Here is a 22,506-nt window from a genome sequence, read left to right as displayed (position 1 = left end):
CCATTTAAATTTGGAAAGTTTGAAAAGTAGAAAAAGCCTATGAAGTTTCAGGGCAGTCAAATAACCAATCCTTGCTTTAAAAGTTTTAATTTGAAGACGTGCACAGCAGCACAGAGGCTGTCAAACATAACACCCTACAGCAGGCCCCCAAACCCTGCTGCACCTATTCTTTGCCCCTTCTCTTCAATGGCAATCTTCCTGGGCAGGTCACTGAGACCATCTCAAAATACATGTTGCGACAGGTGGAATTCTTGTCTTGCTCAAAAGGTATCTTGATACCATAATAGGAGCAAACCCTGGCTAATTCATTAGTAGTTCAGAAGTTGTACACTCTGAATAAACTGATTGAACGAATAGTATCAGAAAAATGTTATTCACTTCCAGTCTTCTCAATACTCTTACAAAAACAGTTGCTGACTAAATAGGCTTCACATAATATATATTCCTCTATTGTATTTGGAAGTATTCTATCAATAAATTAGTTCTGTTACACCACCCACAAGAACACGGAGACTAAATGTCGCCTTCCCTGTTGACACGCAGGTTTAAGATCAGCTTAACTCGTTTAAGATTGGATCTGTGAGTTTATAATTTTCCAGACAATAAGTTAATACAATATGTTTATTAAAATTAAAACATGACATGAACTTTAAACAGAAAGTGTGGTTAAAAAAAACTACGGAGGGCAGCATAGAAAATGAAAGAAACCTGCTTCAAATGGAAAGTTTAGGTGGCAATGCTAATGTAAAGACAACAGTAATGTGCTTCTCACTGCACATGTATTTGATAGACAGTCATGACTTTCTAAATATCAAATAAAAATTATGGTATGCTACTATCTCCACATATGATTTTTCTGCAGGTTATAATACCAGCCTTCAAGAAATGCAACACTACTTTCAAATCAAACCTTATAGGAATACGAATCTAAAATTATTCCATAGGACACTGAAAATGTATATTCTGTGAAAGTGGACAATGCACTGAAAAGAAACCTGACTGAATTAGCAATAAGTGCATAATCAGAGAAAAGCAAATCTGCAACAATGCCTACAATTGAGCTTTTCTAAGTCCATGGTTTAAATGAAGTACTGCAGGATTTAATGAAGTGCATATTTCTATCCAGTTTCCCACATAACTATCTTTTGCATAACAACACATGCAAATAGAAATCTAACTACCAACAGTATTCACCATATAGTTCACTATATTTTAAATTCATTACCTTGCAAACATAGAGGCTTTGCTGAGTCCCTTGTTAACTGTGGGGCTCTCAGACGAAGAGGGTCATCTTCCTTTTTTCTACTACCTTGCTAAGGATAGACATTTCAACTTGGACTTAATTTAGATCAAGGCTTTTATCCTGCCTGTCAGACAAGACATTAATGAAGTGGAAGTCGCATCATTTCAGCATTCCCTTCTCCATTTCTCTTTGAATAAGGATGTAGCTGTTAACTACCCACACAACACTCAAATATTTGTTCATGTCGGTAACCCATGGAGACGCAGTGTCTGGTTCCTTTGCAATAACCATACACATAGTCTGATGAGACACGGTTAAAGCCGTTCAACAATAATTCTTCGAAAATGTAGCTGAAGGAGAGCAACTTACAGGACAACTAAGGGCTTTGTGTCATTAAAAGAACAATAACAACTGCTGCGTTGTGGTGACATCACTTCAGTCAAGTGAAGTGTTTGATTAGAGTCCTGTATTTTTCCCTTCTTTGTTAATATATTTTTCAACAGCACCGTGAGGATGCTAGAGTAGCAGAGGTGACAACTACACAGGCATAAGCACAGTCTAGTGATACACCAGACTGTCACAAATAAAATTAAACAACAGTTAAATTCTCAAAGAAGCAGATCTACAAAAATGTGACAAGCAGGTTTCAGTCACCCGAAAGTTCACTAAATCAAACAAATTCTCCTTCAGTCAACGTAATTAGTTCTGTGTGCAAGGCACAGGTTTCTGAAGATTTCAAACGGTACACAATGCTTTCACAGTTAATCATAAAATTACCAAAAAACCTGTTTTCATAATAGTTTTGGCACAAGTTAACAACTGCAGGATGACATACCTGAGCAGCTGTAGTTACAGAATGTGATAGCTTTTCATTAAAACCCATTTACGGTTCTAATCAAAGACTTCTGGTCTGAAACTTTCAAACTAAACTCCCGACAATAAGGTAGCCTACTCCTAATAGTTCTAACATGAATAGGGCACAACAAACAGAAAACTAAAAGCTATCCAAGCAATGAGTTTCTTACTAGGCAAAAGCAAAAAAAAAATCAATGTCTTATTCTTCAAAACAGGAAACAAGCTATTGCTTTTCAATGTTTACTCTGTCCACTTATAAAACTTTCCTAATCACACAAATTCCCATTATCACTGCAGAGACACCCTTGCTCGTTCTGGTTGAAAAAAAATTCATTTCTCCAGAAATACTGACAAGCTAATTATTTAAAACCTTTTATATCTAAACCATATGTCACTAGTTCAAAATTCAAACTCTAATAAATGATATTAAATTATACAAATCAAGTACCATCCTCAGTTCAGATTTAAAAGTAACCTAACGGGCATTTTTTCATGCAGAGGCTGGTGCACATATGGAATGAGCTGCCAGAGGAAGTGGTGGAGGCTGGTACAATTACAACATTTAACAGGCATCTGGACGGGTACAAGAACAGGAGGGGTTTAGAGGGATATCGGTCAAACGCTGGCAAATGGGACTAGATTTATAATAGGATATCTGGTCAGCATGAATGCGTTGGACCAAAGGGGCTGTTTCCATGCACTTCCAAAAAAATTATCCATACATTATTATGTATGTTATTTAAAGACACATTACGTCTTTGGGAAGGTAATGGTACAGTCATAATGCCGCTGGGCTAGTAATCCAGAACACCAAGCTTATTTTCTGCGGACATGGAGTCAAATTGCATGACGGCAGATGGTGAAACCTGGGCTAAAATCTAGGCTAATTTTGACCACGTGACTATTGTCGATTGTGTAAAAACAAATCTGGTTTTCTGATGTTCTTCAGGAAAGGACATGGGTCATCCTTAACTGTCTGGCCTACATTTGACTTGAGATCCACAGCAATGTGGTGGACTCTTAGCTGCCTTCTGGGCATTTAGAGACGGACAATTAATACTGACCTAGCCAGTGACGCTGATGTTCAATGAAAAATGTTTTGAAAAGACGGATTTTGAGTTATCCAGAAAAAATACTGCAAATGCTTAGTGTTAGAAATGATGGGCAAGGCAAGTTCAGAATCACACACAGGCCAAACGAGGTAAAAGCAAGAGATCACATTCCTGAAAGAATATTTAGTGAACCAATTGGAGTTATATAACAAATCAACAATTTCACTTTTAATAACACCAGTTTATTATGAGTGTTATAAACTGAATTTAGATTTGAACTTACATTCTCTGAAATATTAATCCAACTACCAACCACAAAGGCCTCTGTTTGGGCATAGTATTATTACTACTACATGGAACACGGAGGTGGTGATGTCAGCTAGGAAAATGATAAACACATCTGTGAAAGATGGAAGCAAGTGATGCTACACAGAACTAGATGACATCCATAAAGAGGGGATACAGGTTTGGAATCTCAGTTGAGCTCAGATGTATACATTTTGAAATGAAAACAAAACGTAGGACCTGTTTCCATGCTGTATGACTATGACTCTATGAGATCCAGCAGCATCTGTGGAGTGAAAGCAGGGTTAATATTTCAAGTCCAGTGACTGAAGACCTGCTGAGTTCTCTGTTTTTGTTTCAGGTTTCCAGCATCTGCAACTCTTTGTTCGTATTGCATTTATTCTGTTTCAGCCTGAAACATTGACTAGGGAGAGGGATGGAGTCAATGCAAGGAACCACACTGTGTGTCAAGGTCCAAAGTTGATAAGTTTTCTCTTTCCACTGTTAGCCAGCAGAAGTGATGGTTCACCCAAGACTGAACATTTGTAAAGCAACCCAACAGCAAAAAGGGGTGAAGAAATTGAGAGATGATGGAGGAGTTCAGTTGAACTGTCACCAACGTACATAAGTGCAGTTCATATCAGCAAGTGTCACCAAGCAAGTGTCATAGATGAAGAACAGAAAGAGAAGTGGGCCAGTAGTGGGTTGTTTGTATTCTCTAGAGGTGATGAAGAAGGGTGGGAAAATCTAGGAATATTGACAGACATAACAAAACTGTAATTGGGATGGTTAACATATGTTTAAACAAAGTCCCAGTGCCAAGAAGGTGGACAAGGGAGAATAGGTAATGGAGGAAGATGATACAGCTATGCTTGGTGGAACCTGAAGAGAAGGAAAGATTTAATGCATCGTGAACACAGTGCATCTCACACCACAGGATATCAAATAAAGTCAGACTGCTTTATAAAAGGTGCTTTATTTGATATTCAGTAAGAGGTTTATGCATAATAGCCATTAGAAATAACTAGCCATGTGGACAGAAATGCAATGTAAGGGTTACAGATGGGGGCAAGGTAAAGGTCTAGAAATTAGCTGAAGTTGGCAATATTTGCCATTTTGAGGTCATAAATACTCCGTGATGATTCTCATAAAAGATTGTGTTGCACTTTCTGCTCTCTCATTTTCTTGAGTCAGCTCTGGTGATCTGTTGTGCAATGTTGGCATTTTCTCACTTTACCTAAAATACTTTTCCGGCTGTTAAAGTGAAAATGTATGCGTATTTAAATGGAAAGCATGTGGCATACTTTCACTCTGATGTGAGGATGTGCAGAGGCTCTTCCAAAATGGAGCTATCTGCTCACGTTGTCCGATTCAATATAATCTTGAACACAATCCTGACAGGAATGATATCACATTCTGTACTGATACTGACCAGGTTAGATTGCTTTCAGACATATACATTTGGAATAGATTCCAGGTACTCTAGAATCAGAATCAGTGTATTTTGAGCTTCAGTCATGATTACAATTTCTTATGAAAGCTCGGTAAAAAGTGCACAATCAGTTTTCCTGGGAATTATTTTATTTCAGTCCTTACCCTGCTGCATAAACACAACTACCATCTGTTTAGCACAATAAATGCTGTGACGAACACTTCAAAAAGGTTTGAACAATAATAACCGTGCGAGCCAGAAATTCATGCTTAAGAGCAGAATGACTCCTTCTTCTGGCCGAAAAACCAACGCAAATTGATTTTTTTTTTACAACGATGAGGGGATTGAAGAAGTTTCAAATGCATGATTTTCAAGTGAAATTTGAAATGAGGAGCATTAACATGAAATTACTGTTAAAACTGAATTACTGTAAAGAAATTCTAGACTTAACTGCTGTTGTAATTTTTGGTTTTATTCAGTTTGCCTCATTAACATTTTAACAGTAAGAGCTGTCGTGCACTAGTTATCCCCACACTTAAATCATTCTCTTGCCCCTCACCCAAATGCAAATGTCCTGAAGCACTTTACTTTAGTACAAAAAATTTTTGCCACTTCTAAGCACAACCATCGAATTACATCTCTGTATCAGTAGCACTATTTTCTGTTTCAGTTGCCAAAAGATAATTTAAAGGTACTCATTTAACCAGAGGTGAACATTACGAGAACCCGCAAATAATGTTTAGCCATGGTACATGGGCAAGGGCATCATTACAGAAAACATCCACTTGATAAGCTAATGAAAGTTAATAAAACCATTAGTTAAGAAGCAACTCGCAGTAACGAGGGTGAGAGACAGTTATTCTCCATCTAAACAGCAGTAAGTCTTACAAGTATTTACTACTAATTAGAATTTGATTTGCCTGGTTTAAATGTAATGATTAAACGGCGTCTGGATCATACTGATTTGCAGATTTTGCTGCCAACCATGTTTAGAAATGCAACCAGTCTCAGGAAATACAACATGTATTTATATATAAATACAATATAAATATTTTATATAAATACAAGTACAAAACTGAAAGCTTCTTTTGTCGTAGTGTAGATCGTTGTTAAAATTTATTAATCTCCACAGACTGCACTGTGCTGTTCCTACACATATCCCTGTGAAGCTATTAAGTATTTTATTCAGCCAAGCCTCTGATGATTCAGTTAATATATGCACTGCCTAACTTGAAAATGTATCACAAAGGCCAAATACCCCTGTGTTCAATTCTTTGCTCGTGTTGTTAATTGGTATGAGACAAAGTACCCAGTAGGCCAAATCAGCAACCAAGGTTCTACTCCCAAATAGCAACCATTGGCTTTTCCAGGTAGACATATGAAAGAAAGGAAGAAGAAGACAACATTGTGATGATCGACCAAGGTTGAGTAACTGTGTGAGAGAGCAGATGACACTCATCTAGGTTCTCACAAAGAATGTCAGAGGGTGGCTAGCTGCACTGAACTACCCTGATGGGAGACTCAAGGATCCACATTTCACGTCCCAAATTCCGCATAAGTGCTAGTTTCCATTAAAAAAAACTTATAGGCTTAAACAGCAGAGAACTTTGTTTAATGCTTCAAGGGCACTGAAAACATTCACATCACGCATGTACTTTTTCCCATGTTAGAAGCGGATTCCATCAGTCTTGGCTTGGAGACTTCCAATTGCAGAAAGGGAAATAAGTAATTTAAGAAAGAACTGGGACATGGGTGACCAGTATCAACTCATGCCAAAAACGTAGAAAATATGTGAACTCACGGGTGAACATTTTTATAGATTGCATCTATATTGAAAGACAGGTGTACAAACTTATAAACAGCGCACCATGCTGTCAACTCGCCAGAAATCAAATGCATTTTCTAGTTTCCCACGATCCCGTTGGAATGTAGGGTACCTGTCATAACTAGCAGTCTGTTCTTTAGCAGTAAATTGAAATTGCCTGGCTCAGAATGGTAAAAATCAGAATATCTCAAAATTATGGCATGTCAAACATCTGTCCCCACTTTTCCATTGTTACCCAGCAACCTAATTAATGTTCTGTCAGCTCAGTCGAGCCCCAACACTGAGCAGCCATCATCTGTGCCAAGCAGCTCTCTACAACAAAAGGAATTCCTTTGGGTCTTGTCATGACATCATTTTTGCAATGTAACCTCGGATAGTGTAAAACGAAGCTGGTATTTATACGTGGTATTATAAAGGGTTCACATGTCAGCCGTAATATGACAAGATGTCAGGTTCAGTCATGAGACGGGATCAAGGCTCTATATTTTACCTGCTTCTCATGATGCTAACAAAAACAAAATTGTAAAAGAAATCGGGCAGAGTACATTTCACGACATGATGGAGATGTTTCATATCTTACAATCCCTAAGAAAATAATGTAGCAAACGAATTAGTTTACAGGCTTAAAGCACCTTGTTTCTGGTCTTTAATTTTTCTTGTGTTGTACAATGAAGAAAGCCGATAATGATTGCAGACAGCATACTTGCTGCAGAAAAGGGAAAAAGCATATACTATAGATAGGGTCTATACTCCCTCTCTCCACACTTTCAACTACAACAACCAAGTCTTTACTGTTAATTTTTAATCTCATCGAGGTCAATTTGTGCAGGACAGAGAACACAACAAATTTTTGGTCCAACCTGGGGTTCTTAAAAAACCAGTATCAAATACTTCACTGCTTATTGTTTATCTAGCATAAAACCAAGCTCTATTACATGAACTCCTTCAAATGAACTATTCATTTTCAGACTTTTGCCATTTATTTTGATTTGAAAAAAAAATTGTGATGTTGTTAACCAAGCATTAAATTATTCTCAACAGAACACCTTTTCAAATGTCCAACAAAGTCAGGAGTGTGGAATTGATAAGCGTATTACTCAACATATAAGACATGTTCATCTAAGCTGAGAGATAATGGGAACTGCAGATGCTGGAGATTCCAAGATAATAAAATGTGAGGCTGGATGAACACAGCAGGCCAAGCAGCATCTCAGGAGCACAAAAGCTGACGTTTCGGGCCTAGACCCTTCATCAGAGAGGGGGATGGGGGGAGGGAACTGGAATAAATAGGGAGAGAGGGGGAGGCGGACCGAAGATGGAGAGTAAAGAAGATAGGTGGAGAGAGTGTAGGTGGGGAGGTAGGGAGGGGATAGGTCAGTCCAGGGAAGACGGACAGGTCAAGGAGGTGGGATGAGGTTAGTAGGTAGCGGGGGGTGCGGCTTGGGGTGGGAGGAAGGGATGGGTGAGAGGAAGAACCGGTTAGGGAGGCAGAGACAGGTTGGACTGGTTTTGGGATGCAGTGGGTGGGGGGAAAGAGCTGGGCTGGTTGTGTGGTGCAGTGGGGGGAGGGGACGAACTGGGCTGGTTGAGGGATGCAGTAGGGGAAGGGGAGATTTTGAAACTGGTGAAGTCCACATTGATACCATATGGCTGCAGGGTTCCCAGGCGGAATATGAGTTGCTGTTCCTGCAACCTTCGGGTGGCATCATTGTGGCAGTGCAGGAGGCCCATGATGGACATGTCATCAAGAGAATGGGAGGGGGAGTGGAAATGGTTTGCGGCTGGGAGGTGCAGTTGTTTGTTGCGAACTGAGCGGAGGTGTTCTGCAAAGCGGTCCCCAAGCCTCCGCTTGGTTTCCCCAATGTAGAGGAAGCCGCACCGGGTACAGTGGATGCAGTATACCACATTGGTAGATGTGCAGGTGAACCTCTGCTTGATGTGGAATGTCATCTTGGGGCCTGGGATAGGGGTGAGGGAGGAGGTGTGGGGACAAGTGTAGCATTTCCTGCGGTTGCAGGGGAAGGTGCTGGGTGTGGTGGGGTTGGAGGGCAGTGTGGAGCGAACAAGGGAGTCACGGAGAGAGTGGTCTCTCCGGAAAGCAGACAGGGGAGGGGATGGAAAAATGTCTTGGGTGGTGGGGTCGGATTGTAAATGGCGGAAGTGTCGGAGGATGATGCGTTGTATCCGGAGGTTGGTAGGGTGGTGTGTGAGAACGAGGGGGATCCTCTTGGGGCGGTTGTGGCGGGGGCGGGGTGTGAGGGATGTGTCGCGGGAAATGCGGGAGACGCGGTCAAGGGCGTTCTCGATCACCGTGGGGGGAAAGTTGCGGTCCTTGAAGAACTGGGACATCTGGGATGTGCGGGAGTGGAATGTCTTGTCGTGGGAGCAGATGCGGCGGAGGCGGAGGAATTGGGAATAGGGGATGGAATTTTTGCAGGAGGGTGGGTGGGAGGAGGTGTATTCTAGGTAGCTGTGGGAGTCGGTGGGCTTGAAGTGGACATCAGTTACAAGCTGGTTGCCTGAGATGGAGACTGAGAGGTCCAGGAAGGTGAGGGATGTGCTGGAGATGGCCCAGGTGAACTGAAGGTTGGGGTGGAAGGTGTTGGTGAAGTGGATGAACTGTTCGAGCTCCTCTGGGGAGCAAGAGGCGGCGCCGATACAGTCATCAATGTACCGGAGGAAGAGGTGGGGTTTGGGGCCTGTGTAGGTCTAAGCTCATCATTGGTACAAGAAAAAGATTGTAAGATTCTAAAAGATTCTTCCAAAAATTTGCATTAAAAAGTGCCCATACCTGTCTATTTTTCCATCTCTTAGAAGATTGTGCCACTTAACTCATACTATCACTCCTCATTCTTACCACCAAGGCATATAATCTCACACCATTTAATGTTGAATTTTGTCTGCCCATTAAACCAGCCCATGTATTTTCCTCAGCATTCTGACGAAGGGTCACTTGGCCCAAAACATTAACTCTTTTTTTTCATAGATGCTGCCAGATCTTCTAAGCCTTTCCAACAACGTTTTGTTCCTCATTTACAGCATCTGCAGTTTGATCAGTTTTTACCATGTGTATCCTCTTGCCAGCTTATTATCTTCCTCACTATTTGCTACTTTTCAAAGTTTCATGTGGTCTGCAAAATTTAAAATGGTGCCATCTCCCCCCAATCATTAATAAATGATCATTTATAAATAACAAAAGCAGCAATGGCCCGAGAACTGAACCCTGAAGAGCACCACTGTAAGCATTCCTTCAATCCAAAAACAACTATTCACCACAATTCTGCTTTCTATCCCTTTGGCAAATGTGTACCTGTGCTGCTGCTGCTGTCTCTTTTATTTCGTATGTTCCAATTTGCTAAAAAGTCTAATAATTTACACCTGATCAAGCCAACCATACTTTGTTCATCCATCTTTCCTTTTCTCAGCAAAATCTAATCTCTGGCAATTCTGTTCTTCCACTCCACACTTGTCCAAAGGGCTGTTAATTTTCTCATGGATTCTTTCTGAACACCTCCACGGCACTAACATTGAATTGAATGACTTATCAATACCTTCTTTTTAAACATGGGCATAAACTTTACAATATTCCAATCCTCAGTCACTGACCCTTCATCCAAGGAGAACTAGAACTGTGAAATCAGTGCATCCACAATTCCTACCTGACTTGTTTAGGATCATGATTGGCTGTAACATCTGTATTAAGTGTAACCAAACCTTCAGCACCATCTCCTTCACGACTTTTATCTCACCCAATATGTCCGCAAACTCCTCTGTTAACATACAAAGTATGGTAAAGTCCCCTGTCCTGGTAAACACCGACATGAATAGCTTATTTAATAATCAGCTACATCTCCTGCCTCCAACAAGAACCCTTCAGTGTGGTCCCTAAATCAACCGTAAAACTCCTCTTTTTAATGATATTGTGCCAAAGAACTGTTTGGATTCCCTTTCTCAATTCCTTTTTTTAAAACTTGGCCACCTGCACTTTTCGTACTCAGCTGAATTCTCCCTTGTATTATAAAGCTGCATCTATCACGTGCCACTCTTTTTAAAAGCCTCATCAGACCCTTCAAATCCTTCATCATCCAGGCTTTGTTTACACCCTATTTGGCCTTAAAATGGATACAACTCAATTACAGCCAAACCACCTCTTCTTTAAAAGTCATCCACTGCTCCACTGCATTTCATGTCAGGTTTGATTTAAAAATTTACCTGGGCCAGATCCGAATTCATTCCAAAACAAAGTACAAGCAGCATAACAAAAATCGGAATGATAAAACTCATAGATCGGGGTTGGGAATCATGACCGCGTGCTTCTTGCATTTTCTTAATGCTTTCATTTTGTAAAATTGATAAAGCACTGTCTTACAACTGGACACGTTTTTACAGCTTTTATTCTGATATTGGTGCTCTTCAAGATGAAAACTCTAGTTGATCTACTCTGAGCCAGCATCAAGAACTCAGTTGAAGCAGAGAATGGGTTAGGTACACAGTAAACGGTTTTAACTTTTAGTTTACCACAAATATTTGGGATTTCTTTTCCATTTCCTGTACCAGCCACACACAACTCCCTAAGTGATATTACCAATCTCTAACCAATTCTTGCTAAATTGCAAGCTGTTTTACGTTGTAATTCCTTTGGGCCATGGGCCTACAACGTGACTGTCAAAAACACATTTCTGCAAAATTTCTAAGATGGAAAGCAGAGGAGGCTTTAAAGTCTGGGTTCAATATAAAACCAAGTCCCAGATATGTGTAATCCACTGAACTATTTAGTCCTCTTTACCTTTTACCTTGCAGAGGAGTTTTATCAAGATGTTGTCTGGACTGGAGAGTTTTGATTATGAAGAGATATTAGATAAAATAGGTTAGTTTTCCTTGGAGAGGAGACTGAGGAGAACATGACTGAGGTGCATAAAATTATGCAGGACATAGATAGGGTAGACAGGAAGGAGCTTCTGTCCTGGGTGGAGAATCAATGAGTGGGGTCATGGATTTACAGTGCAGAGCAGGAGGGTTAGAGGGGATGTAAAGAAAGAAGTCTTCACAGGAATTGCTAGAAATCTGAAACTCCCTACCCATGAGGGTGGTATAGACAGAAACCTTCACAACATTTTGAAGTATTTAGATGTGCATTTGTCACACTAGGGCATAGCAGGCTCTAGGCCAAGTGCCAAAGACTTGGGTTAGAAAAGTGAGGTGCGTGCTTTTGACCAGTGCAAAGTCAATGGGCTGAAAGGCCTTCATCTGTGTTGTAGGCCTGAATGCCAAGTGCAAAGGGAGTGGTCCACGGATGTCACTTTTCTGGGATTATGAGATGAATGTCCATGTCGGTCAGCTCTAAGCTCAAAGACTGTTATACAGGCAGCTTTCCTAGAGCTGCATTCTGAACTTTTCTACTATTCCCCTTAATAAATTTGCCACTTTAGTCATGGCACTTCATGTTCTGGCACTGTTAAGTTTCAACACATTTCTATGGTGTATGTGGGAAAAACAATACTGTAGTAGAAGGAGAAGTCTTCCACTGAAAGAGGCGTCATTACCGCAAAAAATGGGAATCGAAAAGTGAGATTAATCCTTTCATGGCAACCCCACCCTCATTGCCAGACAACTGGAAAGTGCAGTTATATTGTGAAAGGCCATACTTTCTTCGAGAAGCTGGACTGTCACCTCAGTCAGCAGATTTGAGCTGGAAACAGACATGGTTGGGGACCTGCCTTGGCTGCCATTCTTTTCAGAAGATCCAATTTTTATTTTTTTTTATTCATTCACGGGATGCGGGTGTCGCTGGCGAGGCAGCATTTATTACCCATCACTAATCAGTTCAGAGTCAACCACATTGCTGTGGGTCTGGAGTCACACGGACACCAGACCAGGTAAGGATGGCAGTTTCCTTCCTTCAAAGTCACTGGTGAACCAGATGGGTTTTACCAACAAACAACAATGGATTCATGGTCATCATTAGACTCTCAATTGCAGATTTTTTCAGTTGAATTCAAATTTCACCATCTATCGTGGTGCGAATCAAACACAGAATCCCAAAACATTATGTGGGTCTCTGGGTTAACAGTTCAGCAACAGTACCACTAAGTCATCACCTCCCCACAATGATCCAGGTAAGTAGTGGCAACAGGCCTGATTCTTAGCTGTTGACACTCAAAAAATTGTTAAATTTCTGGTAATCCAAACAAGGATTCAGACATCAGAAAATTAACTTACCTGCATGAATGCAGGAACAGCTTTCATTGTCAGCTCTGCATGGATGTGGCACAGAACAAATTATTAATGGAAGTGTTTTTGGCACTTCAGTATGAAGAACCTCTTCTCTAAAGTTCGGATTCCTGATGACGTGATTTGCACCATCACATAAAATTATCAGTCTCACACAGTAAGCAGACACTTTTTAAAACAGCAAAGAACTATCAAGACAATAACACCTAATTTCAGCACATCCCTCTAGCACTTGCCTATCATTGTGCACTGCTATTAGGGAAGGCAGTTGCCTTATTGTGGATAAATGTGAATTCAGTGGGTCCAAATGAGGTTTCTTTCAGTCACTGAGGCAACCTGTAGTTGGTACGTATTCAACCAGGAAACTACACAGAATTCCAAAGTAAAATAATTTATAAGCAACGAACATTTTACAATAAAATCAAACTTACTGTGACAGAGAAAGATTAACTAAATCCATACAGCAAGTACCAGAGAGAGAAGACTGTTTTGGTCACAGTGAACCATTCACCTTGAATGTGAATATGCAAGAAAAACAGTCTAGCTTCCATTTGTAGATTCAATTGCACAAGTGCTTTTACAGGTCTGAGTAAAACAGTCAGTCAGTTCACTTCCTGACTAGCTACTTGCCAGGTTTTCATTCTAAAAATTAAATTTATTCCCACAAGATCAGGTTTCACTGCAAGAATGTTATACTATATACTTTTGATATTAATCCTTCAACTGTGGTCTCAACAAAATGCATCTTAAATGTCTTGTGTATTTATTTAATAAGATAAACAATAACATTAGTTTAATAATTTTTGCATTTTCCTTCATTTCCCTAACTGTCCCTACTTTGGCCCTGATATTTAGCCATTTCTAATATCAGTCAAAGTAATAATGGATCAGTGAAGCCTTTGTCCTCTGCCTCATTGCACTGATGTGAGCCAACTGACATTGACATCCTCAAGAATAGATGCATCAGCAGAGATAGGTAAGGTGATCTAATTTGTGAGACATCTGCTGCTTAAATCTATGACGAGAAGTACATCTGCAAAATATACCTTTTGCTTGTTGTAAAACATTTTTCAAGATACAGCACTTTAAAGAAGCAAGAACATGGTTCAGCATGACATGAGTTCATTGAAATCCCCACCTTGGGCTTGATCTGCTTTCAACAGCTTCACTGCCCACAGACATCATTCTTTAAAAATATAAAAAGAAATACAGTTTAATTCACCCAGCAATAAGAACGTAGTGGTATCCAGTTTTATCTCAGGACATCAATAATGCAGTTCACCAACTGAATGCAGGGACTGCCAATTAACTTTGTAAAAAAAAGGGTAAATTTATGATTACATGAACAGACAATTACATTAACCACAATTTTAGGAATTTGCTCATTTGCCTTGTCAAACATATAAATACATCTACCTGTCACATCTAACTGAGGAATAGATAGCTAAAGTTTCAATCGTAGCATCCGTTTTCTTTATTCCTGTTAAAAATATGTGCAGTAATCAGACCTATACAGTCCTTACACAGCACAGTTTTATGATCTCTCTGCCTCAGGGATTATGATTCTGTGGTAGAGCGCAGAAGAAAAGGTCAGGCAGACAGAAGCACTGTGTGCTGGAAAGCTAATTGCTTCTTTTTTCTGTTTCTGTCATAAACTTGTTATATGTACTTTTCACTGTATAGAACTTTACCAGTTCCTTGTTCCACAATAGCAATATACCTGTTGAAATAGGACTGTACAGCAAATAAACTAAACAAATTTGCCACTAGATTTTCAAATTAATAATTTCTGGATTGTACCAGGTTCTTCACATCCAAACTATGGGAAGTTTCAACTATTGACAGTTTATTTCAAGGGCAATCTGACGAAAGGAATGATTTACAGCTCCCACAAATCTCAGCAGTGCGAGATTATGTCAAGATTACATCAGCGCTGTCAGCGCCTTATCACAATATTGCAGATTTTACACATTTAGATCATCACATTTAGATTGTTTAATTTTGTCCTGTATACGCTTATTCCAGGTTCTGGAACAAACTACTGGCTGATTTAAAGGTAACTTATGCTTCTAACCTTCAAAATTTTAGGTATGTAAGTTAGGAGTCTTACCTGACTTTTTAGCTGAAACCAGTGGAATCTAATGTCTATATAAAAAAAACAAAAAAGACAGGTGGACATGACCAGGTGGTGAACCCAAACATCTGGTGTTGTATTGATATCGCTCCTCTACGCTTCAGTGTGTCTTGGCTTCCCATTTATTAGTGCCTCATTTATTAGCATAATTTACATAAAATCAGTCTTACAAGCCGTCAGCTGTAGAAAACGCATATTTCAAAAATGCTAATATTTCTGTGCTTAATGGATTCAAATGCAATCATAGCAGCACTACTTTTTATGATCTTTGTTAACCCATCTGCCTTGCTACCTGATGTAAATATATTCAAGATAAAAACACGCTCACTCCTTTTTTGCCGCAAGGATGTGACAAATTTGGCTTCCATCTCTGACAGCAGCAGCGGCAATGGTACAATTCTACAATCCAACGTCACTTCTCATTTTGACAATTTTGACAATTTAGACAATTTGGAATTCTTCCAACAGTAAATCAAAGTAGACAATTTAATTTCAGGATCTTTTGAAAAAGAGCCAGGAGTTTTTCTAGCGACCTGGCCAACAATGGACATGGGAATATGAAGTTAGCCACTGGCACAAATATTAAACAAATCACTGAGGTCTGAGTTTATCCCCACGGACAAGATGGATACCCCTTTGCTGCCTACACTTGAAAAAGTCAGTCTGCTGAATTACTATTATATAAACATAATGGAGAAGTATAATTTATGTTTCATGGTTATCCAAAATGTGCAATGGTTATTGGAGAATCCTAGCATGTCTTTTGGAAAAGAATGTCTCACCTCAAACTTGATTAACTTTTTGAAATGGGGTGGCACGGTGGCTCAGTGGTTAGCACAGCAGCCTCACAGCACCAGGGACCCAGGTTCAATTCCAAACTCAGGCAACTGTCTGTGTGGAGTTTGCACATTCTCCCTGTGTCTGCATGGGTTTCCTCTGGGTGCTCCAGTTTCCTCCCACAGCCCAAAGATGTGCAGGCGAGGTGGATCGGCCATGCTAAATTGCCCATAGTGTTCAGGGGTCTGTGGGTTATAGGGGGATGGGTCTGGGTGGAATGCTTCAAGGGGTGGTGTGGACTTGTTAGGCCGAAGGGCCTGTTTCCACACTGTAGAGAATCTAATCTAAAATAATTTTTTGCAGGTGAAATAATGGATTGGGTCTGACTGCACATTACAAAAATGGTCAAATCATACCACAGACCTTAATCTCAACATGGACAAAGAGCTAAATGACTCAGAAAAGATTAGAATAGCTAATGATGAAGATGAAAGCCATCTAAAGGGGAGTCTGGATTCGAAATGTTAAATCTGCTTTCTGTTTCCTGTAGATGCTGCAGAACTGCTGAGTTTCACCTGCAGTTTCTGTTTTAGTAAAGATTAGCTAACCTCAACAACAAGGCAGCATTTGACCACTAAAGTATCAGGGGAACCTTGGAAAAACTAAAGTCAATGAAGAATGTTGTTGGTTACAGGGTTGGGCTAACAAGACACATTCGATCATTGTAAATGCTAGGTAACAGTCACTTAAAAAATGCAAAGCCCAAACTTTGTACCTTAAGTTGCAACGACAGTATCCTGAGGGTCATCCAGAAATTAGGAACAGACCAACCTTATGACGAGAGTGGCAAAAGGGGTGGTCAAGGTTGTGTGCTCTGTGATAAGTCCTTCAAAGCCTGTCCAACATCTACTGACGGATCAGGAAATGATGCAACATTCTGCACGTGTATGAATCCATACAACAGCAACATTAAAGAAGTGCAACACCATATCCGACAAAGATGAACAGTTTGTTTAGTCATTGTCCTGTTGGTCAATTTGGTCCTCTCCCCCTTTGCCAAAAGGACACTGTGGCGATAGTATATCCTGCTGCAACTCAGCAAGATTATTCAACAGTCTTCCTGCCTTGATATTATGAAGATATAGTGGCAGAGTGGTAATATCACTGGATCAGCCTAATACCGTAGGAGCTTGCCTTGATTTAAGTGGGCACCTTCCGATGTTTCACCCAACTGGCCATTCTTCATCTGTGAATGTTATGAAAGTGGTGATCGTTTAGCTACAGGCAGCATTGCACCCCGATCTTTTCCATGATGCATACACAACTACACTCACTGGACATCAAGCTGCTTTTTTGCCTCTGTGGCTCAAAGACTGTGACCACATTCAGCCCAAGGTTTCCACTCATTACTTTTTACAACTTTGCTTTGAGGGTGAAATGGTACAGTGTTTTGTTAAGATTTCTTCCTGAATTTGCCAGCCTGTTTCAGTGCAGACAAACAAGACTTATTTTTCAAAATTTCTATCAGATCATCTCTCATTCTTCTAAAATCCAGAAAATACAATTCCTATCAATTCAGTCTCTTTCCTTAGCTCATCAATCAATCGAGTGAACTTTGTTGTCCCCAGTCTGAGGAAAATACATCCATCTTTAAGTAAAGAAATCAAAGTACAATTTTGGAGAAAGCTTATCTTGTGTTGTGTGTGCAACTATTCTGTTTGACATTACACTTGCTAACTCAACGGCATTTTTCCATTGACAACATAAACAAATTAGTCAAACATAACTATACATAACAAACTGAAGTAAAGCCAGTCAATTCGAGACCCTGTGTGCCACTAAGCTAATGATGGTGTAATATGTTAGTTAATGTAAACTTATAACAGTCTTGCAAACTTTCACTGTTTGCAAATAAACAACAAATTATGCATACACTGATGTCGAGCCAAATGTCATAACAGTTCAATTCCTTCCAAACATTTTGCAGTTTCATGATGGCACCACAAAATGCCGAATGTATCTATCTTCCATGCTAGTAGTTACAGGTTACTGGAAGATTGGAACAGCATGTGGAAGGATTAGAAAGAGAACGCAACATGGGCTGAGGCGCACACCAGACCCAGAGCGAGGAAAAGGGACGCATGATTGAAAAGCAGAGCAGTCAGACAGAGAACTGAGTGCACACTACGGCGAAGTGAAAGAAAGGAAGTTTCCTGTCACCTGGTGACTGGAGTCAGCAAAGACTCAACCTGGTAAAAGTAGGCCTTTATGGAGTTGAAATCAGATGTCTGCATCTACTCAAGGTTCTATTATTTGCATTATATTTCTATTGTTTGCTACGATACAAGGAACCAATGTAGCCATGAGGTATAACGAATTATTGCTATTGAACTGCCTGTCTTAAATCTCTAACATCTTCTGGTTCCTTACTCTATGATATTTGCACTGGTATCCTTGCTCAGCACAATTTCCAAGACTCACCTACTCTCAGCACCTTTGATCTACCACCTGGGTATGAGCCTCAGGTTCTAACCTGGCCCAGTTTTCAAATCCAGCTTTCAGTATTATGGATTACATTTTTGTTGGATATCTTGCTTGTGTTGTTGCAAAAGATGGCAAGACAGCTGAACTGACTTTCCTGGACAAGGCCCACAATATCTTCCTCTCGTCAAGCATTGTGGAGAACAGCAGTGAGCCTTTCCCCCAAAATCTAGTCCCAAGGGGTGGGCATCCGAACCAGCCTGGTCAGTACCACCACCAGCTGTGGCTGCTGCCAGTAGGACTATGACAACCAGGACAATAAGGTCTCTGATGAACGCTTTTAGAGGTCAAGGTGTGTTTCTTACAGTTCTGAGTGTCTCTGGGAGAAGGAACCAGGAGTAGCTCTTAAAGCAGCCCCTTCTCTGTCCAATTCCATAATCATAAACAAATTAGTGCAGTTAGAGAGACTGGAGGGACTATCTCTCAAAAGAAAATCTGTCAGCAGTGGTTTAGTAATTGGTTGGGCCAAATTATTTGTTGATACTGAGTTGACATGATTACAACCCCAGTGGAAATAGGCACATAATTGATCAATTATTCGACTATTTAACAGCTTCAAATGACAGTTAAGCAGGAATGTCCACCTTGGGCCTTCTTGCTCAGAACTTAATTTGGGGGGAGGTGGGAAGGCGATGGGGTTCTCAGAATCCAGCAATCTACCCAACTTCCTGCCCTCAGGTCCACCACCTCCGGGACTGGAAGACACTGTCCAATATTAAGCAGCCTTTATAATGCAGAGTCAAAACGATAGGCACTTGGGGCCATGGCCTGGACTGGAAGTGGTAAGAGGCTCAGCAAAGTTGGAGCTGGAATCTGATTCAGAGAAGCTTGCCCAGATCTCAGTCCAGCAAAGTTGTAGTAGCAGCTGCTGCTGCATACATCAGCATTCTTTTGCCCATTCCCAACAAATTACACTTGTCTGAAATGTGAATGAAAAGTTTAATAAAGCTTTAGTAGCTATTAGTCAACTCATTGGATCGTTAGATCATTTGATGGTTGAGTCAAGTGAACTAGATGGCATTACTTAGCAACTGTATGGCATTGTTAATGGTTTGCAATTCGGATTTCATCAGTGATCTCTCACTGTACAGCAGGAGAGCACAGTGTGGTATATAATGCAGTGTGCCTAATAACTCACCTGAGAAAAGTAGCTTCAGATCTGAATCTTTCACCTTCACTATAGTCACGTGAAGCATAATGTACATTATTGCATGAAGAAGTAGTGTTCCCTGTGATCAAAGGTATTATGGATAACTGCTTGGAGCATCTCTCGTGTATTCCTCTAGGTTTGCAGTGAGCAGTGAACAATAAGGTAGCTGCAAATGGGAAGGGTGAACAACTGAATTAAAGAACATGCTCTTGAAACCTGGAGATCATTTTGTGCTATAAATCTCTGATGGTAGCAATGTAAAATGGGGCTTGATGTCTCCATAGTATCCACCACACTGTCGTTACTTATGGGTTGTGTCATTTTTAAGGTTGCCCATTTGTGGACTTTTTCATGTTCTCCAAAGGATTATTTTCCAATTTTTCAACTTCTCTGGTGTCATTTAATTCAAGAAGTTTGGGTCAAAAACACTAAATGGACTGACTGTAAAATTTGTAGCTGTGATGGAGAACACTGACAAAAATATTAAAATAGTGTCCAACATAACGTAACTGTAAAAATGGGCCCTACATAGACATTTTGACAGCCAATATATAAGTTCACAATTATATATTTTTCGTCAAAGCATGTCAATGTATTATTGAATTATTAATGGTCTTCTCACACATACATATAGATATACATGTTTCTTCAACAAACTGCATAATATTAATGGTGTAATACATTTTTGGGAGAGAAATCACTGATCTCTGCCATGTGACAACCATAAACATCATAATGACCCCTATAAATTATTTACAGCTAGATATCGACTAAGAAAGAGAAATCTTTGGGAATTCAGCTTTTCAAAAACACCTTATTTCTTGAGTTGAAAAATGTTCACTTTTTTGAGTTATCTGTTGACAGAGGCACAAAAATAAATACATTTTGTGAGACATTATGCTGTCAATAAGGTCTTGCACGCAGCAAGGGTATATTGCAGAATTGTGAGCGTACTGCTTAGATTTTCTTCAGTTCTAATCAGTTGTATGAAGTCAGTCTGGAGCAGGGTTAATGGAAAATGAAGTCAGAAGTCACATTATAGCCAGGTTATAATCCAACAGGTTTATTTGAAATCACAAGCTTTCGGAACATAGCTTCTTCGTCAGGTGAACTAAGAGAGAAGCATGCAAACACAGATTTATGGGCAGAGAGAACATCAGATCATGCAAATAGTGTGAGTGGAATTTTTTTTTCTTTATTTATTCATGGGATCAGGGTGTCGCTGGCTAGGTAGCATTTGTGCACATCCCTAATTGCCCGGCGGCAGTTATGAGTCAATTACATTGCGGAGAGCCTGGAGTCACATGTAGGCCAGGCCAGGTGATGAGCGCAGTTTCCTTCCCTAAATGGCATTAGTGAACCAGGTGGGTTTTTCCTACAATTGGCAATGGACTGTCAGTCATCATTAGACGATTATATATCAACCACAAATTCCACAATCTGCCATGGCGGGATTTGAATATAGGTCCCAGAAGATTATCTGGGTCTCTGGATTAACAGTCCAGCAATAAAACCATTAGGCCATTGCCTCCCTTTAAAGTGTCAAATAATAAGTCTCTGCAGGTGTTCGGAAGTGTCAGGCAGTGTGAGTAAAGTGTGAAGGGATGATCTATAATTGAAGTAATTGAGGCAGGGAGATAATTACAAAAAAAATTAGAAATAAGAAGGTGCTGGAGACAAACCAAATGACTGGAATAACATGATAGCTATAACAGCCACATGCTGAGGTTTAACCAAAGTAATTAGTAATCCAAAACTGTACAAGCTAAGGTCAAGTGATCATAACAATTTATCCAGGTGACATTGTCAAAATAGGACAATAAGGAAGATTTTAGAGATGCACAAGTGTGGTGGTCACATGTAGCATGTCATGAACCCAAGATCACAGTTGAGGCTATCTTTGTGGGTACAGAACCCAACTATCAGTTTCTGCTCGGTGATTCTGCATTGTTGTGTATCTCAAAGGCTGCCTTGGATGATGTTTGCCCAAAGATAGGAGGCTGAATATTCTTGATGGCTGAAGTGCTCCCCAACTGGACAGAACATTCCTGTCTGGTGATTGTAGCACAGTGTCCATTCATCTGTTGTCATAGCATCTGCATTCCAGAGATTTAGTTTATCTCCAGCACCACCTCATTTTTAATTCTTGTAATTATTCCTCTGTCTCATTTAATCAGATGATATGTAATCCCTTTGTTGGTTATTCAGCTCTTGACACTTTACTCACACCACCTGACTCTTCTGATCACCTGCGGAGGCTTATGATTCAGCACCCCACTCACACCATTTGTATGATCTTTCAATCCCTCCGCCGTTGATCTCTCTGCCTATAAATTCTTGTCTGTGTATTTCCCTCTCACTTCACCTGAAGAGGCTCCTCACCCAAAGCTTCTGATTTCAGATAAATCTGTTGTCATGTGACTTCTGACTTTGTCCATCCCAGTTTAACACCGGCACTGCCACACATTGTAAAATAAACAATGGCAAATGAGTAACATAGTTTGCATCCTCATCTATTTTCTTTCCAATTGACTTTGATGGAAAATAAAATCAGACAGTTCAAAATGGGCCTGTGATCAGTTTGGTACTAACGACATCCCACCCAAAAATATTTTTGAAAGTATAAATTTATTTTCTTCTGGAGAACTGCAAAACCATCTCTGTCATCCTTTTATTATTTTGCCTTCTCCTTCAAACTTTCATACATATTTACTTTCCTCTTTCAATAGAAGTGTGCCTAAACTTTAAGTGGCAAAATTCAGTTACCTATACCAGGTCTATTCTTGTATTGTGAATTGTTTACATGCATTCAGTCATTCATTGGCATTTCTTTTTAGGTTGGCATGCATGTTTTCACTGGAGGAAGCAGGGAATTGCAAACAAAAAAAAGAGTTTTGCTGAGCATTCATGATGCATAGGCAGCTTTGAACGCTTAATTACTGTCAGAATACATCCTTGTTAATATTTTATCTGATTCATGA

The 22,506-nt window shown here is 40.0% G+C and overlaps 1 protein-coding gene across 3 annotated transcripts in view; it reads right to left on the bottom strand.

Moving 5' to 3' along the window:
- The window catches only part of efna5b (ephrin-A5b), a 210,050-nt gene that overhangs the window by 78,166 nt on the left and 109,378 nt on the right, over window positions 1-22,506 (bottom strand). The window contains exon 1 of one of the 3 annotated variants that reach the window (XM_048528219.2): window positions 1,226-1,414. The exons of the other annotated variants lie outside the window; for them this stretch is intronic. Within the exon in view, the coding sequence (XP_048384176.1) occupies window positions 1,226-1,236 (11 nt within the window). The 5' untranslated portion in view covers window positions 1,237-1,414. Of the gene's footprint in view, window positions 1-1,225; window positions 1,415-22,506 lie in introns of those variants that run through there. 3 annotated transcript variants of the gene reach the window in all.

This window comes from Stegostoma tigrinum, chromosome 3, assembly GCF_030684315.1.
Source record: "Stegostoma tigrinum isolate sSteTig4 chromosome 3, sSteTig4.hap1, whole genome shotgun sequence".
In the NCBI taxonomy this organism is placed as follows: domain Eukaryota; kingdom Metazoa; phylum Chordata; class Chondrichthyes; order Orectolobiformes; family Stegostomatidae; genus Stegostoma; species Stegostoma tigrinum.
The sequence above is the reverse complement of the archived record's forward strand: the minus strand, read 5'-3'. Positions and strand labels throughout refer to the sequence as shown.